The sequence below is a fragment of the Pseudochaenichthys georgianus genome, chromosome 8 (genome assembly GCF_902827115.2).
Source record: "Pseudochaenichthys georgianus chromosome 8, fPseGeo1.2, whole genome shotgun sequence".
NCBI classification, from domain to species: domain Eukaryota; kingdom Metazoa; phylum Chordata; class Actinopteri; order Perciformes; family Channichthyidae; genus Pseudochaenichthys; species Pseudochaenichthys georgianus.
In genome coordinates, this window is record NC_047510.2 from 20263003 (window position 1) to 20281249 (window position 18247).

Sequence of the window (18247 nt, forward strand, 5' to 3'; positions counted from 1 at the left end):
TGTTCGCAATTCATCACACTGTTTCCTCCTACAGTGACAATGGACAGATACCAAGAGCAGCCTCATCTCCTGGACCCTCACTTGGGTAACGTGCACTGTGATGACAGCACACACACTATCTATCAGGGGTGTCAAACTCAAGGCCCGGGGGCCAAATCCGGCCCGCCACTTCATTTGATGTGGCCCACAAGAGCTTGCAAAGAATATAATCAGTTTATTATAAGGTTACGTGACGCTTTACAGGAGCACGTTGCCCATAAACTACATGTCCCACAATGCATCTAATTTTGTGAGATGCGCACTGAAGAGACTTGCAATTATTTGCCCTAGACTTCTGCTTTCAGACGCAGAGGAAATATTGTAAAATAATACATTATTTTATATATATTATATATATTTATCTATGTATATTTATATAGTCTTGAAGTTACCACCGGCCCTTTGAGTGCTACCATAATTCTAATGTGGCCCGCGATTAAATTGAGTTTGACACCCCGAATATGTTTATGATAACATATTTCAAACTTGGTTTCAGAATGGATGGTTAACATGACGCTGGAGTTTGTGAGGAGTGATACGTCCCCGCCTTCGTTAGTCCATTTGAGTTTCAAGTTTCTCTACATCATCTGTAAGGTCAGTCTAACACAGTGTTCACATTGGCGGTGTCTTCACTACTATGTCAGTGAAAACCCACCTGACTGCACTAAAGAGAAGAATACAAACAGAATTGTGTTTATTGTTTGAATTCAAAAGGCTGAATTGTGTCATTTGTTTGCAAAATCTGCTATCAGAAATGGTTTACAGTGTTTCCCACAGATCTGAAATATACTTGTGGTGGTAGCGGGGACGTGCCTTTGTGACGTGCAACAACATTAACATTAACCTTTCTGTTGGTCGCTTGTTAGCAGACCCTTCACGCGATGGCAGAGCGAACAGGTACAGGCAGGGCCCATAGTGATAGCCCTATAGTTTAAATCTACTACCACAAACAAACATATGGACATGGGTTACTATTTAAAATAAAATTGTAAATGTATTTAGGAACCTATCCATGTGATTTTAAGTGGGGGTGGACCTCAAATCCTCTAGGGGGGTCTGGGGGCATGCTCCCCCGGTAAGATTTTTCTGGTGCACTTTGAGGGGAAAATAAAGAGACTAGATCTATTGGAACAGTGAACACCTATATGAAACAGAACTGTATACATTTCAATAATCATAAAATCATGGCCATAACCAATAACATACCATTTCATGAAAAAACACTGAAACTTGTTTGTTTATTTATTTTTGGTTCATTTATAGTTGTGAGTGTGTCTGTGCTCCTCAATCAGCCTCTCTTGTCTCCCTCCTCTCCCCCCTGCTCCTCTTTGAGGCAGCAGCAAAGACTAGTTTTAGCTCTCAACAAGTTTTAAAAGTGTATCTTACCTTTTTTCACCTAGTTGACTTTTTTATTTTTTATTCATGCTTTTTTTATTAATCACCCCCCCCCCCCCCCCAAATGGAAATATGTGTTTACATAAGTGGTGACCAAACCGTTTGAGACCCACTGAGAATTTAGACTCAGGCTGCGGCCACACGAGGACGAAAACGGCTAAACGCATAGGATTAACGTAAATGCAATCGCAAACAAGCTTCCGTCCACACGCAATAGTTATCCGGATAGTGTCTGCCCACACGAGACCGCTCCGTTTAGCTCCAACCGCTGGAGAAGCTGCAGTACATATGCAGGAGCCTGTACGTGGCGCTGTAACTTCCTCCACAAAAGCAGCGAAGAAGCATGGTTGTCATGGTTGCCCTTCTGTTTATTCTCCGCGGTGGGGGCCGAGGGAACCGGGCAGAGTTTTTCGCCAGTCAACGTGTATTAAAGTTTCAATCTTCCGGACAAAATTATAAAAGTGTCGGTCAAAGGTCTTCTTTGTTATTTATTGAGCTTTAAAACAAATGAATAACGACTCTATATAATATAATAATAAAATACACGGAGCCTCTCTTTTTCCTCCCTCTCTTCGGACAGCGTCAGTGTCTGTCTCATGCAGCATCTGATCCAGTAATGAGTGACCCGGCCGACAGTAAAAATAAACATATTTATAACTAGTTTAGGGAGTTTGAGAGGTAATTAAAATAGCTAAGGGTGATGATCTGACTTGAAGTGTGTGTTTTGCTGCAGCGGGAGGAGCTGCAGGTGAGCAGAGCTGCGTGTCTCCGTCCTGTCAGATTAGACTTCACTCGCGAGAGAAAGATAAATAATCTGAATTCAGGGTGCAGTTTACCTTGACGTGGGAGTGAGCAGCAGAGGTGGGGAGAGGCGGGGCTATTGCCTCATCATTATTGCTGTAGATGTTGCACAAACAACTGTAGCATGGTCAATAGCGTCCGGAGCACGATAGTAACTCTGCGATCCGCCATTGTTGTTGTTGTTGGTGGCGAAACACTTCAGCAATGGTGCGGGGTAAGCGGAGGGGAGCAGAAGAGGTGGGGAGAGGCGGGGCTATTGCGCAATCACTATCAGTGATCTGAAAATGTTCGGATAGGGTGCACATACGGAGCCGTTTGACCCCCCAGTGAGTGGCGTATGCCTTTCTATCCACCTTGGGACCCGTTATCGTTTCCTCAGTCGTTTAGTGCCGTATTCGGTCGTCCTCGTGTGGCCGAACGGTCTATATGACACTAAACAGTAACGCAAACGGCCGAATTCGTCCTCGTGTGGCCGCAGCCTAAGTTAACTATCTAAACACTCTGAGAGTCCTTAACCTCACCTGAGCTGAGGTTATCCCGAGCTTGAATGACACACAGAGACCAATCAAGGGCTTTGATTTATGATCTGTATGACATTGGCCATGTCGGCAGGCCACATCATGGAGACAGCCAGTCACCCTGTGTGAGGCAGGCCAATTAGCAGGCCAGGCCATCGGGAAACCCCCCGGTCCTCCCGATGGCCAGTCCGGGCCTGGGTACAGGAAGCGTAGAGCGAGGGATCATTGTCCACAAGTTAATCCATCGCAGATGGCGTCGCGGACGGAAACGAAAACACCTAAATGGGTCGCGAAATATACTTGGGCGGCCGTTAATATACCTGTGCGGCCCGCCCAAGTAAAGTCTATGTGTGGGAAACCCTGGTTTATAAAAGCATCATATCACATCCACACAGGAAACATTTGCATTAAACAACAATATATAATAGAAGATGCATCAGATACTCGACAGTGTAGGGCTAAATCAAAAGATAATTATTGATAGGAGCAAGTTTTCTTCAAAAAGTGGTTGTCCTTACTGATTGCAATATGTTATGGAATCAACAGAGATATATATATATATATATATATATATATTATATATATATATATATATGACATTCATGGCAATTGGGTAATATATTTTTTTCTTGGCAGGTCAGAGGCTATAAAATCTTCATGCAGCTTTTGCCCCATGAAGTGGCAGATGTCCATCCAGTACTGGACCTGCTGTCCAGGCAGGATCCCAAAGACACTAAGGTAACACTGATATTATTTCTCTTGGGGAATTTTACAACCACACCTCTCTGCATTGACTGCATTGGTTGAATGTATAATCTTTTTGTGGTTGCCTTTATCAACTATTTAACATTAGTGTGTTTTCCATACTTTTTCCAGACTTGGGAAACTCGCTACATGTTGTTGCTGTGGCTTTCCATGACCTGCCTCATACCCTTTGACCTTTGTCGTCTGGATGGTCACCTGGATTCAGACGGCGGCAAGGCCAAAGAGTCCACCATGGACCGTATTCTAGCTATTGCAAAGGCAAGTAAAGTATAGCAAATTATGTTGGTGTTGTTTAGCAGTTTTGTGTAAGAGATATAGATCTGTATCAGTGTGCAATATTGGGGTGTACCTCAATGTGGGCGAAGCTCTACGTTTGACTCTGTCACCCTTGTTGTGGCACACCCCAAATTGCAAATTTACTCAAAGGCACCACCTGCTGGCGATGCGTACAACACATTCACACACGCCATTACGGCACAAAGGTAACATATTATACATTATATGATTATGACATCAACAACTAGCTAGTGTGCTGGACTGGCCATCTGGCATACCGGGCACTTTCCCGGTGGGCAGACACAACTTAAAGACGCCCGTTCAGGTAGACCTGCCAATTGTTTTCATATTTTTTGTTAATCTATGCTGGGCTGGCCAAATCACATAATCTGTCGCCTCCCCTTTGGGCTCCGTGCGTCATCATTAAATTGTGCATCGACAAAAAGTTTGAGTGAGAAATCAAGAAGTCAAAGCATAAAGGAGGCGCAGAGAAACTGCGGGCGAAGAAAAAGAAGGCCCTTCAGGCAGATGCTGCCGATTGTGTAAAAATGACAGACATGTTTGCTGCAGGTGCAGGGCCATCTACAGCTGGACGCTGTTGGTGGTGAGGAGAATGAGAATAGGGAGAGATCAGCGCGAGGGTGGAGAGAGATCAGTGCGAGGGTGGAGAGAGAGAGTAAGCTGAAGTTAAGAAAATAGGTTGGCCACCTGGCTCAACAACATGTTGTGAGAGGTGACGAGGTTATGATACTCTATCATTTGGGACCCCATTAATATCCCTTGATGATGCACTTTCTAATGAGACAAATCTTAAAAGACAATCATTTGGTAAGTTTGAGAAACCGGCTTGAGATCGCTAGAATTTGAAAATACACGACCGGAGAAAATCTGCCACTTCCTTACAGAGCCCCTCCTCCAACACACACGAACGCGCACATGACCAATGAGGGCACGAGATAAGTGTGTGCGTGTGTACTTTTTACAGTACTTCGGCTTCCACAGATGACATTTTTTATGGATTTTTTGTCAAAGCACTTGAATATCACAGATATTCATTGCTATCGGGATGTTAAGAGCATTCCATGGAATATAACAACAAGTGTATCTCAAGCCGGTTTCTCAAACTTACCTAGCCTACCTTTAATACATAATGATGAAAATAAACAAAGTCAATCTTTCAAGAAGATCTACATCTCTGTGAGTGATGTGGCGGATCTAGTGTTAAGAATGTTATCATCTTGTGCAGTCATGTTTTCATACCGTATTCTTTTCCAGTCCTATATCCTGGTCTCTGACAGCTCCAGAGATGCAGCGTGTGTACTAATATCAAAGTAAGTGCTCAACCCTCTCCTATTAACGATAACCTTGTATTTAGATGTTGTGGTTTTATTCAAATTTGTATTACCTTTGAACAAATTGAATAATAATGCTCCTTACAAAAGAAAAGTTCAAGTCTTTCAATTCAGCAGTTTTTTGTTGTTGTTTAAAAGTCACATTTATTTTCAATAGCTTCCATGTCATGTGGCCCAAGGACTCCTCCTCAATGCAGCATTGTATTACTATTACTACACAAGAGTGGGACACACCTCTTTGATATGATTTTAGACCACCTTCTATTTTACACATATTTCTTTGTAAAAGAAACTGATCACACAGAACTTTGGGTGTATCTCACGACAAAGTCCTTGTAAACTCATAATCAGGTACAAATAAGTGTCACAGGATAGACTTCGGACTGCAAGAGAACTGCATCAGTGTCACTAATGTCTCAGTCATCGTGTCTGTGAATCCAGACGTCTGTAAGTAACTGACTAACACTCCTGCTGGCAGCTCTTACACTTATTACATATCATTTAGTCTTGGACAACAAAGAAACTGAGCAGGTTTTCTTAGACCTGCTGTGTAATGAGAGTCTTCAACTCAGATAAATGGATGTAGCCATCCACCTCCATGTTTTTTCTTTTACTTCCTGTTTACAATTGCCATGAAGTGTACATAAACCAAAAGCTTTAATAAAACAAACAAAACATCAACATTCCTGTTGTTTTTTAAATAGAAAATCTTGTTGCATACATGGTGAACATACACAATGTCTACTGTGTGTCTATTAGGAAAGCCTGTATCAAGCATGACCAAAAACTGGTGGTGTTATTACAAAGATATGGCAACTTGCAGTAAAGACAAGGTACACTATAGTTATTAGGTCATTAACTGTAATTAGTTTTCCAGTCAATAGAGGGCATTGTTGTTCTTTCCTCGTCTTCACTGGTGTCTGCATTTGTTTACCCACAAGAGACCTTTGTTTGTCTTATGTACGTGACTGTACAGGTTCATGACACGCCCTGATGTCAAAATGAAGCGCCTTGGAGACTTTTTGGACTATAGCTTGACCACCATAACCCAAACTAATGACCTGTTACCGTTAGCCGTTGGGGTGCTGGATGGTGCCCTGCAGTCTCTGGTAAACACACACACACTCCCCTATCCCACTCAAACCTGCATGTATTCATGACTGCCTGTGTGTGTGTAGCCAGTGTAATCTGTGTTCACCACTGTATTAAAGCCTGCAGGTGATAGTTTACAAGAGCTGACATGACTGGTATGCCTCACACAATGTGGTCTTGGCAGGTGTGTAATGCACCTGCTGCGTGTGTGCGATCTGCTGTTTCAAGTCACCTGCGTCAGTTGTATCCGCTGCTTTAAGCTAAACGGTTCTTTATCAAATGACAACAACATTGAGGGGACTTTGAACGAAACAGTTTAAATGAAACCCTTTTCCACTGGAAGACTCTTAGATACATTTGTTCTCACTATAACTCTTTATCAGTCACTTCCTAAGGTAAAGTTATGCAGCCCTCAAGCAAGAATATTACATTCATAACCTTGGCACATAAACTTGAATGACATGTTTTAGAAAGTGTGTTTGTAGTTACTCTGTGATGTGAACCTGCTCCCTGCCTATGTGGTGCTTAGGGCTGGTGTGTTCAGTCAACAAGCTTCGGGACCCTTGCTTGCTTGTTTGTTTGTGTTTGTAGATTCAGCGTAAAGTGTGGCAAAGAATCAAGACATTCCAAAAAAGAATAATAACTTGCACGCATTGGTTTTTGAGATAATAATAATGTGTAGTGCAATCATGGTTCCCCTTCAGTATCTGGAATTGATTTGGTCACCTTTTTAATGTCCACCTAGGGGAAGCTTTTCAAACATGGAAAAAGAGATGACCTCCTGCAGTATGGTAGGTTTCCTTTCCCCTGTTAATACATTCAGCAAGTAATGAATTCTGAACTGAGTTATTGAAGCATTGTTGCATTTGTAGCTTTTGGTCAGTTTTGCTTGTGGTAACATCATTATTTGTTGTTACAGATCATTATCTAAATGTCCTTTGCCAAAGGGGAGATATTTGAATGCAGGATAAGTTCATTTTAGTATGAAAACAGAGCATTTCCATACATAAATATATATAAGCTTTCCAATGCACATTTCTAACTCTCTTAGGTAGAGACTGTTCAGTCATAGCTGACATGCGAACCTGGTCAAAAGCAGTTGGGTTGTTAAGTTACCTGGAAATAGGTGGTAACATTCAAAATGTTGTCAAAATTACAACATAGCCTCCTACAATTTATGTAATCGCAGAAGTCACAATACTTGTTAAAGGGAACTGTGTGTGTTAAGAAAACACTCTTTGTTTGGTACAAATCCTCTCAGAAATCATAATAATGTCAAAATGATTTGCAAATCTTTTACCAAATGCAACTTCAAGCTTTAAGTGTGCAATTTGATGTCTTTACACATTCTTCTGACCTACCTGTGATATAGACACACTGTTAATATGAATAATTCAGAGTTGTCATGTGACACTGACCGTTGAGCGGCCCAGACCAAGCAAGGAGGCAGAGGCAGAACGTCCAAAAATATAACCCGACGTGGGCATTTATTAAAAACATGGGCACAAAGTTCACCGCCTCAATCCTGCGGTTCTCCTTTCACACATCCTGTAGCCACAAGGATTTCACACACACACCCCGCCCTCTCAACAGACAGAGAAACCGAGCCTAAATACACCCACTCTAATCGGCACAACAAGACACAGGTGAGGGGGGAGGAGACAACACAGGACACCAGGTGCACACCGTCATCAGCCTCAGACAACATATACTGTGCAATCACGCTAATAAAGTGCCCCATTACCTTTTTAAAAATATCAAATGTATGTACATATATATAATGTATTCCTTAGTATATTAATCAATGTATTTCTTATGAAAGTGTTGACACTTTTGATGTCTTTATTGGTTTCAGCTCCTACGATAATGCAGTGTCTGGAGAGGAAACATCTTTCGGAGAGCAGCCAGGCCAAGCTGCGGAAGCAGGGCGTTAAACTCACCCAGAGGCTCGGCCTCACCTTCCTGAAGCCACGTCTGGCTGCTTGGAGGTCAGTCAGAAGAACAGCTAATTATATCCAACATTGTGAAAACTATGCTTCCTACTAAAATAAGCTGTCACAATCTTTATCTGTCCAACACATTGATACAGAATTCCAATATGTATGCGTACAGAACATCTTGTTAAACCTTAAGCATTCATAACAGCAATTGAAATAATATTGTTAATAACAAAACAATCCAATTATGGGTCTTTTGTAGCACCAAGTTAAGTACCTTTAAAAAAGCTTTATATCCATGTTTTCTTCAGGTACCAGAGAGGCAACCGCTCCCTCGCAGCAAACCTGTCCGCCTCCCAATCTGCCACTGCTGCCACTCCTGAAGTGGAGATACAAGAACTGGAGGAAGACTATGATATTCCTGAGGAAGTGGAGACGGTTATTGGTCAGTTTCAGGCTCCAAAATGTTTTATTGCACGACCTCTGCACAGGAAATCCAATCTGAATCATATTTCTCTTTACAGAGTATCTGCTGGTGGGACTGAAAGATAAGGAAACAATTGTGCGCTGGTCGGCAGCAAAGGGGTAACAATCTGTTCCAATGTCACCAGGCCTCATCTTTGAATGAAAAGTTGTCCTTGTTGCTTTTAGTTTGAGTTTTTATTTGTATTCAAAAACATCTCCGGGCGAAAGAGTTTCAGCGTTGCAATAATTATCCTTTTTATTCACTCCTTCAGAATTGGGAGGGTGACTGGGAGGCTTCCCAAGGAGCTGGCAGATGAGGTGGTTGGATCAGTGCTGGACTGCTTCAGGTAGGCTCCTGCTGGGGGCACATTGGCTCTCCATCAGTCACACTATGCCATCCATCATTTCTTTAAATGTTTATTTTTTTTTCTCAAAGCACCTGTCACATAGGGACACATTTTCATGCTCCTTGAACTAATACATTTTATACTTTGAGTTTGTAATGTTGTGTTGTGTGTTTCCAGTTTCCAGGAAACGGACAATGCTTGGCATGGAGGCTGCCTGGCACTGGCAGAGCTCGGCAGGAGAGGCCTGCTGCTGCCTTCCAGGCTTACTGATGGTATGTGACATCTATCACTGACAATGTTATCCTAAGATACTCTTACAGGACTGTCGTGCACTGGTAGTGCTGCACGGACAAGTTGGAAGCTTCAGAGTAGTATAACATCGACATTCAGAATCTTTATCAACATCTGAATAATTACTATAAAATATCTTTTTATTCTGTTTGAAACTTGAAATGAACTTACAATATTGCTGCCGAATTTCAGATAGAAAGTAGGCTACATTAAATTATTAATAGTGTTATACTTTTAGGCGAAAGATTTCAGTGGTGGCTGCATAGTAGTGATTCGAACAGTCACACGCAACAGAGCTCAGTCCACCACATAGTTATGTTGATGAAACTACCAAGTTAAATATATTGTTTTCATAAAGAAATGTTTTTACTCTTGTTATTCGATTAAGCACTTTATTCAAATGAAGGATTTTCTTGCAGTCTGTTTTCATTTAATGACGACACCATAAAATATGACTTCTTTATTTATTGACATTTACAGTACATCCCCACATTTCATTGTCACATTGTCAACATTGCAAAGAATGTCCAGGTTTAAATATAAACAGCCCTTATAAAAGTTTAGTTTTATATATATATACAATATATGCAAATAATCTTTACATTTCATTTTAATGTTGAACTTGTGGCACTGTAATATACATTTTATACATTTTCAATAATTTGATCTTTATCAGTTGATGCTTGTTGCGGCGAAAGTGACCACATATGATGAGAGTCAGAGTTCAGCAGCAGCGCGGCCTCCTCCTGAGAGCCCGCCCTGATGCTTTTGCCCTCTTGGTGGCTTTATGGCACTTGCTCTCAGCCTGGCTGCTGTTTGCTCTTTTCTTGCTTGTTGTTTTAGCCTCAGTTATGTGTTTGATTTTCTTTGGAGAGCAAGAGCTGTCCGAGTCCTCTGAGGGCCTTTCTGCCGTGCTGAATTTGCATGAAGAGGCAACGGAGCTAGCAATGGCTAGTTGACACAGTGCCAGTGCTGCAGTCTGCCTCTGGTCACATAGTTCTTCGTCCAGCTCAGTGTCTGGCCTCTGCTGAAGATCTTCAGAAGTGCTCGGGGCAGAGATGGGAACAGGACTGCTATAAGAAGCTCGTAGGCTGAGGTTCAGAGGTAACTCTTCCCCCTTTAGTGTCTGATTGTCTGACCACCTCAATCTGTAGTCTGTAGGCTCTCTGTCCTGGTTCCTCGTGGAGAGGTTGAGGGGGGCCAGGTCTTCTCTGTTGTCCTCTTCATCGTGGTGTGGTGTAGAGGAATATCTGCTGCTCTCAGCTAATCTGAAAGAGACCAGACAAAATAAAGAATGAAAGGACTGACTACCATACATTACCACATTTAAAGAACAATAAACTGTTGCCCAATCACACAAAGAAAGACAGATGTGTACATACCCTCCATCCACATGAAAGTGTTTCAACTGCAGTACGCTTTCTGCAGACTCTTCGTGCCGTTGGTCACAGTTGAAGGGTTGCACGGCTGTAGCTGTTGGTCCTAGTCGCGTTGATGTCTGTGAGTCTCCCTTGCTGGTGTAATGTGGGGCCTCTGCGTCTCTCTGGATGTTGTGTGCATGACAAGGCCTGTCGGGGGACCCCAAGGCTGAACAGCCCTCTTTAGGACTCAGCCTTGTTTCCTTGTCTCCCCTTTGCCCGTCGCTGCTCCCCTCTTCTGTAGATGTGTTGAGGATGTTGGTACTGGGCTGTGAATGCATGTATAAATCATAATCCTTAAGCCCTGGGGCCGGGCCATACAGACCCAAAGGAAGATATCTTGATTCCCTTATCTGCATGGAGAGCTCATGGGGTCTGTACAGAGTATAATGCAGAGGGGGGCTCGGGTGAATAGGGAGGCAGTATCTGTTTAGGTACGAGGGAAAGAGAGAAGTGTAATACGGGGCAATAGGTTGTGGAACCACAGGCCTTTGGGGATTGATCAACTCTGGCCGTAAAGAAGAAGAATTTGGCTCACTCGCAGGGTGGTTAGCTGGGAGGTAGTATGGAGGATACAGGGGTCGGTCATGAAGGAGATAAGGAGAGTATTCAGGAACCATGGGAGGGGGGAATGGTTTTAAGGGAATGGAGGATGAAAGCTTTCCCCATGGGAAGCCTGGGTGGCTGAAAGTGGGAGCAGCAGCTTGTGAATCCTCTGACTGTGGCACAGACGACTCGAAGGCTTCTGCTCCGTCACTTTTGGGTGTGACGGGGGAGAAGGCAGAAGGGCGTGGCAGAGACATGCCCTCAGTGCTCTCCTTGTTCCCTCCGTCTGTTTCTGTATTTGATGTGGTCCCACTCTGGTTTTCCTTATTGACCGCACTGTCACACCCAACCTCTACTTCTTCTGTGTCTGTGTCCTCAGCCTTTTTCTCATGTTCCTGTTTCTCAGGACTATTGTTCTCAGCTGCTGGCACGGGACTTGGGCAGTCCTTGGATTTGGCCGGGACTCCCTTTACTAAAGCCTTGACCTGTCGGGCTGTCTGTCCATTTTTCTGCGACATCAGGGAGATGGAGTTTTTACACAAGTTGTATTTCATGTGGTTGAAGAGATGAGACTTTTCGTTGCAGGTGAAAGGACACTGGAAACACTGGTACTTGTAAGGCTTGCCTGGCGGTCGGGGAATGTAGTGGGGCCTCTTTGGCTTCCGTTCCTGAGCAGTCTCCATCTTTATTCTAACGGCTGTTATCTGATAGGAAAATAAACGCATTACAGTGAAGGAATTAGTAGAAGTTCAGGTTTTTAAAGGTTCCTCTAGTCACATAAGCTGCTAGGGAGTCTGAAAAGAATCTCATGAATCATTGCAGCTTTTGTAGCAGATTCTCACTGAGCTGACTGCCATCCGGCTGTTGGAGTCGTTTGACTGGTTCAGTCATAGTGCAAATGAGTTTCTCTCTTTGGAACGTTTTTCTCTCTGTTTTCTTAACTGCTTGCGCCAACACAAATCTCTATCTGCACAAAACACTGCACCCTCAGGCTAATGTATTTCTACAACTGTTACTTCACAGTGGACTGGACCCCAAAGATAAATAATTAAATATGAAAACTCGTCCAATGTGTACCGACCTTTTTGCCGGGGTGCACTCCTGTCTCAGTATGGTTTTGGTTCATTGACGGCGGCTTACTGACACCTCGACAGTACCTGCCTGTTCACCTGAATATTTGTTTTGATATCACTCATTTGTCCTGTATGGTTAGAGCTGCTAAAGCACCAGGCAGGCAGGTGTTGTGCAGACGTGGTGCTTACTAACTAACACAGACCTCAAGGGCATGCCAAGACTTGATTTCTCTATCAACCCAACTCTTTGCTGTCGGCGTGGGAACCACAAGCCACCTGCTTCCCATGACTACACCTGCGGGATGCACTCGATTCCCAAATCATCCTTTCATGAGCTCACTAGCGTTGTAGATGCATGAGAATGAGCTGTTCTTTAATAATTGTAAGTGTAAAGCAGTAATTGTAGCAAGCCTTTTCAAGGAAGTAACACTGCAGGCTCGCCTTCAATGAAACATCACCTAAAGCTGTGAGTTAAGTGTTGCTGGGTGCCGCGCCGAGGAACCTGCTTGTCTTGCGCTGTCGCAAGAAGTTGTCACTCAAGTTTCTGTCCAACTGTTGTAGCATGCAAAGCCACTCCTTTCTTAAGAACTCAATTCATTTGGAAATCCATTTTTAACAGCGTGTGATTCTCACCTTGAAAATATTAAGCCAGGAACCTTTTATTATTCTGTCATAAACATATTTTATTGGTTGTTTTGAGCTCAGATGATGATTTTCTTTTTTCACTGAGACTGTTTTAATTTTAAAAAGTAGGTAATCCAACTAATTCATCTTACAAAGTATATTTAACTTATTGAGAGGTCTGCAGAGGCCAGGTACTTTAAGCATTTCCTGTGCATCAGTCATTACAGTTCAAGTTAGAGCTCATTTAAATCAATAGGTAACAGGTGCATACGTAGCTTATAGCTTCCCTTAATATTACAAACTACATACTAGTCAATAGTACTTTTTTAAATAGACATGTCCTATAACACAGAACGAAAAAGGCTTTGGCCAACTGCTACGAATGTAACTCAATGCAGCTTCCTTTTTAATTAAGGGAGAATTTAAATAAACTCAAATTACCTGCTCTGGTTGTAGCAACAGTGTCGTCTCCTGAGTGTTCAGCCTGCAGAGAGCCGCTCCACCGTCCGCAGCCAGCGTTAGTCAGGATGTCTCTCCTATACGTGCTAAAAGTTCAGAGTATGTGTGTGATGAAGCATGTGTGTGCTGTTCTTGTTAATGTTAGTTGTGTGGTGAGTTTCTCTCTAAGATGTTGTCTCACCAGTGGGCGGGGCTTCAGCTCCAACAGCAGGGCCCTCAGGCAACACCGATGCACCTGATATTAGTCCAGCCTCGAGCGATGATTTACATGATGGCTTGGGGCGGGGGCTCTCACTCCTTCGACCTCTTAAGTGCCTTATCTCTGTCTTTTGTGGAAATGACCACACAGGCATCATTTCTATCAATAACGTGTTATGCTCGACACATGTAGATAACCTTTAGCTGAACTTGGTCAATTAGAGCAGTGTTCAAAGAAGTGTTACACATCTAAAACTTGACTTGAACTTAACTGAGATGACTTTATTACTAACCACTTATTATATATACCACTGATTATAATTGACACCTGTTATTTCAGACTTTCACTCCATTTTCTGCTCAAGGTAAAATGTGTTCATGTGGAAAGGGAACAAACATAAAACCAGTTGAACACAAACCCTACATGGGTTGAGATGTATCGGGCTGAACACTAATAGGAACCGGGTGCCATGCTTCACAATTGAAATAGTAACACCAATGGCTAAAAAGCTGGCCAAGTTTTTATAACCTGTCCGCCAGAATTGAATCTCTGTGATTGGAGGACTGGACTGCCTGCCGCTCCAATCAGGCTCCCTCAGAAGCTAACCAGGGATGGGGATGGGGATTGGCTTCAAGTGGCCCATCTCACTTCAGGAACCACACTTCCTACTTAGCATAAATCACACCAAATAGGTTATAGATATGCAAAGTGCCAGTACTGGCAGTTGAGGTGGTTCGGGCACCTAGTTAGGATGCCACCTGGGCGCCTCCCTAGGGAGGTGTTCCAGGCACGTCCAGCTGGGAAAAGACCAAGGGGTAGACCTAGGACCAGGTGGAGGGATTATATCTCTTCGCTGGCCTGGGAGCGCCTTGGGATCCCCCAGTCAGAGCTGGTTGATGTCGCCAGGGAAAAGAAAGTTTGGGGCTCTCTGCTGGAACTGCTACCCCCGCGACCCGACCACGGATAAGCGGGAGAAGATGGATGGATATGTAATAGGTTTTTGACATTTGTATTTTGTATTCTTAAAATCAAACCACATTTCTGGTTCTGTTGTCTACTTGCAGTTGTGCCACTCATTGTCAAATCCCTGACCTACGAGGAAAAGCGAGGAGCGTGCAGCGTGGGTTCCAATGTGCGAGACGCTGCCTGCTACGTGTGCTGGTCCTTCGCCCGGGCTTATGAACCCAAGGAGCTCGAGCCTTATGTGACTCAGATTTCCAGGTAACCTCCCTCCTTGCTATGAAAACTTCACAGGTATAAAACCACACCAATGACATATTTATATCCGTCAAGTTCACCCTTTTCGTGACATGAAGGTGAAACGTGTGATGAAAAAGTGGCTGAAATGAATATTAATACTGATTTCATTAATTGCTGCTGCTGTTAGTTTATAGTGCAAACACATTTCCTCCTTATGTATGTTTTATCACTTATATTCTTAGAGCATTATTCAAATTAGCATAACATCACAGGTACATGTTAATTATCCCATAACTGGGAGTTGCAGCCCACAAAGAGCTTTTTACATTAAGCCTACTATCAGGGGAAACACATCAACATGTACATACTGTGAATGTGTTCCTAATCTGTATTAAAATCAAGAGGAGCGAGAGAAACGTTGTGTAAGTCAGTGAGATTTCAATAGGTTGCACTTGATTTTAAATGAACTTGTCATTTTGAATTGCCAAGAAGCTGCATGGTTTGCCTCTGAGCAGTTAATTACTGCTTCATTAAACCAGTTTTCAGTGGCACATCAATCATACATGTCCCCACACAACCAGCAGATATATGGGTGTGCTACTTTCGGGCCTACATATTGAATTAGGCTTCAGTAGGTTATATTTTCACAAGGAAGTGAAGTGGTTAACACAATTGTCTGAAGGTAATTAATAGAAAAGGCTTTCTTCTATGACAATCATTTTGAGATGCTTACATTTCCTTGTTTACATTTTCTCTTTCTACAAAACTGTTACTGCTGCCAAACCCTACCGTTGATCACCCTGTGGCTCAGTGTCAGCTGTTCTTTTGTTCCCTTTCCCCCTGTCTGGCACTGTAATAATAGACCAAATGATTTCATAGAGCCCCAATACTGGACTAAAACCAAGGTCTCCATGTTGTGAAAGTAAGATGTGAACTAAGTCAGGGGTGAAGACAATATTATTTAAGTTTAGAAGAGTGTTTTTTAGTCTACAGTAAGTGTGGTGACTGCATGATTACATTGTTTTAAAAATGTGTTAGAAAAAAACAGTTGCATAAAATGGGAAGTGAGCTTTGGAGTGAACAGTACAGTATTGCCCTATTTGCACATTCAGCCACTTATTCATGATATTAGATTGCTGCAAGACTATTGCGTAAAAGTGACCAGGTTGCTTTTTTCAGACATGAGACAGACAGGTTCAATTGCCAGTCTTGTCTGAGATCTGACTCAGTCATTTTAGTTTTTTTTTATTAGGGTCAAAAAACATATTTAAACATATATTTTGGTCTATGCTATAATGCAAAAATATCTAACAACTTATTTCCCCAGAATTTGCGCATAAGAAATGCTGACTAACGTAATAATTACTAAATTGTAAAAGAGTGTATAGAAACTAAGGTGCAACATCATCCAGTGACGTACGCTCAGTCTTAGTCAACAGTAACGGTTTGCGTCCTCCTTGATCTCTCTTCTCTCGGCTTGCATGTATGAACCTGCGGCCTCTGACTGTGCAGACCAGCTCTGCAGTGTCAGTTTGAACCCCTGCGACTACCAATATCATCAGCAGTCGTGACAACACCCTCCCTTTCCTTAGCCTACAGGATTGCCAGGTTTCGCCTGCTGCTGTAGGTTTCGGTCGCCGTTTGGCAGCAGAGCTCAGACAAGCTGGTTCCTGCTCTGTTCATCACAGCTTGATGACATTATCAGAAAACACACTTTTTAGATTGTGTGACTTTGGGGCACACACACAAACCTTTGTATTTCTGTTTCACAGTTCAAATCAACTGTATATCTTAATTGTAGTAGCCATACTTATAATTCATCATATCCTTTCCTGTATTATCAAGAGAGCGCTGTTTTTGTTTCGAAGCCCTCAGGGCTGGGGCAATCAGGGAAGCCATAGCAGGGCAGTTAGTAACGCTCCAGGCCTGACTGTTGCTGTGTGAGGGAAGGAACCTGGGAAGAGAGCAAACCGGGCCAACAGCGTCTGAGGCTGTCTCTGTATGATGTATCAGTTGGCAAAGCCCCCCTTCTAACAACTGATATTCGCACACACCCCTGAGACTTGTAGAGGCAGTGTGAGGGTTATTGAGGTAACAATCATAGTCAGGCATAACTTCCAGCATTGCAAGAAAGTCATTGTTATTCATGTTTTGGCTGAATCTACATACTGTTCCAGGAACCTGTGCACCTCATTTAAAATCAGTGTTCTGGTGTTGATGTGATCTAGATTTAGAACTTACTTTAATCTGAGTCAAATACTCTTTTGAGATGTTGAGGTACTAATAAAACAAAGGTATACAAGGTTAGGATCTCAGTCAAATAAATGTTTCAAAGACGAAGACAATGGGCTTCATTTACCCATGTCTTCCAAATGTAATTATTTTCTTAAATTGTTCTTGAGACATCCTAACTATAAAAGGGCATGCGGCGGCCGGGCCGTGTGCACACCAGAAATGATGAAGAAAAGTTAAGACAAGGATGCCCAGACTTTTGAGAGTGTGCAGTTCTTAAGTGGAGGGGCTCGCTCTCCGAGGTATGGTTTTAAAAGACCGTAATGCTTTTTAGGAAAACTTTAATGAATTATTACAAATTATAAAATAATATAAATATTTAAATGCTTTATTACATCAATGTAAAAAAGCAATAAACTATTATTTTTGCACAAACATGTCGGCACTGAAATGTCCATAGGTGTGCTCGAGTGTGCACAAGTTCCGTAAAAAGACTTTGGTAAATGTCAGAATGTGAGTGAAACCTTACTATGTAGGTTTAAAAAACCTTTGTTGTGTAAATATGTTTTTAAAGCTGCAAAATGTGATGCACCTTATTCCCTTCATCTTTTCTCCTACAACCAAGATAATTATTTTTACTGAAACTATAATAACAGAATGAGAAAATGAAATATTGAAACCTTTAAATATCAGAAAACAAGTTTTAAACTTTCACTTGCAAAGCTAGTGGAAGCACTGATACTTGCTTTTTTCAAATTGTACAGTATCATGTCTAAACCATAACACGTTTTTGTATTGTGTAATCCTCTCTTTATTGCATTCAGTGAGAAATGTTATGTTGACTTCTTTGCTCAGTGAATGTCTCCTTTCCAACCCACTCTGTGTTTCTCTCTGCAGCGCTCTGCTGATCACTGCTGTGTTCGACCGGAATGTCAACTGCCGCAGAGCTGCCTCTGTAAGTCCTCCAGTCAACACCATACAAATACTGAAGATTTTCAGGACAACACCCTCCAAATATTTTTTCTGAAGTTTTTCAGTAGCATGACAGAAGTTAATTTGTCTCATTTTGTCCCAGGCTGCCTTCCAGGAGAATGTCGGCAGACAGGTTTGTCACCGCAGCCTTGACTACTTGTGTATGATGAGTAACTAAATGACTGTGATTTGTCGTATATTTGCTGCCAATCATCTATTTTCTTGCTCAAAGCTTATTAAAACAAA

General features: G+C 42.5%; 2 protein-coding genes across 2 annotated transcripts in view; one reads left to right on the forward strand and one right to left on the reverse strand.

Annotated features, from left to right (window-relative positions):
- Window positions 1-18247, forward strand: part of tbcd (tubulin folding cofactor D) — a 30977-nt gene that overhangs the window by 597 nt on the left and 12133 nt on the right. Inside the window, exons 2-16 of the mRNA XM_034089108.2 lie at window positions 35-85; window positions 536-633; window positions 3390-3491; window positions 3630-3776; window positions 5070-5125; window positions 6123-6255; window positions 6984-7029; window positions 8094-8226; window positions 8487-8620; window positions 8700-8760; window positions 8913-8987; window positions 9165-9259; window positions 14662-14818; window positions 17927-17984; window positions 18105-18134. Of these exons, the coding sequence (XP_033944999.1) occupies window positions 35-85; window positions 536-633; window positions 3390-3491; window positions 3630-3776; window positions 5070-5125; window positions 6123-6255; window positions 6984-7029; window positions 8094-8226; window positions 8487-8620; window positions 8700-8760; window positions 8913-8987; window positions 9165-9259; window positions 14662-14818; window positions 17927-17984; window positions 18105-18134 (1376 nt within the window). The remainder of the gene's footprint in view (window positions 1-34; window positions 86-535; window positions 634-3389; window positions 3492-3629; window positions 3777-5069; window positions 5126-6122; window positions 6256-6983; window positions 7030-8093; window positions 8227-8486; window positions 8621-8699; window positions 8761-8912; window positions 8988-9164; window positions 9260-14661; window positions 14819-17926; window positions 17985-18104; window positions 18135-18247) is intronic.
- znf750 (zinc finger protein 750) lies at window positions 9988-11925 on the reverse strand. The gene is made up of 2 exons (XM_034089109.1): window positions 10661-11925; window positions 9988-10546 (listed from the first exon to the last, which is right to left on the reverse strand). Exons 1-2 carry the CDS (start codon window positions 11923-11925, stop codon window positions 10003-10005), a joined length of 1809 nt encoding a protein of 602 aa, XP_033945000.1. The 3' UTR covers window positions 9988-10002.

Coding starts and splice junctions, on each gene's coding strand:
- znf750 (XM_034089109.1), bottom strand. CDS start 11,925: ATGGAGACTGCTCAGGAACGGAAGCCAAAGAGGCCCCACTACATTCCC. Junction 10,547..10,660: donor CACTTTCATGTGGATGGAGG/GTATGTACACAT, acceptor GGTCTCTTTCAG/ATTAGCTGAGAGCAGCAGAT.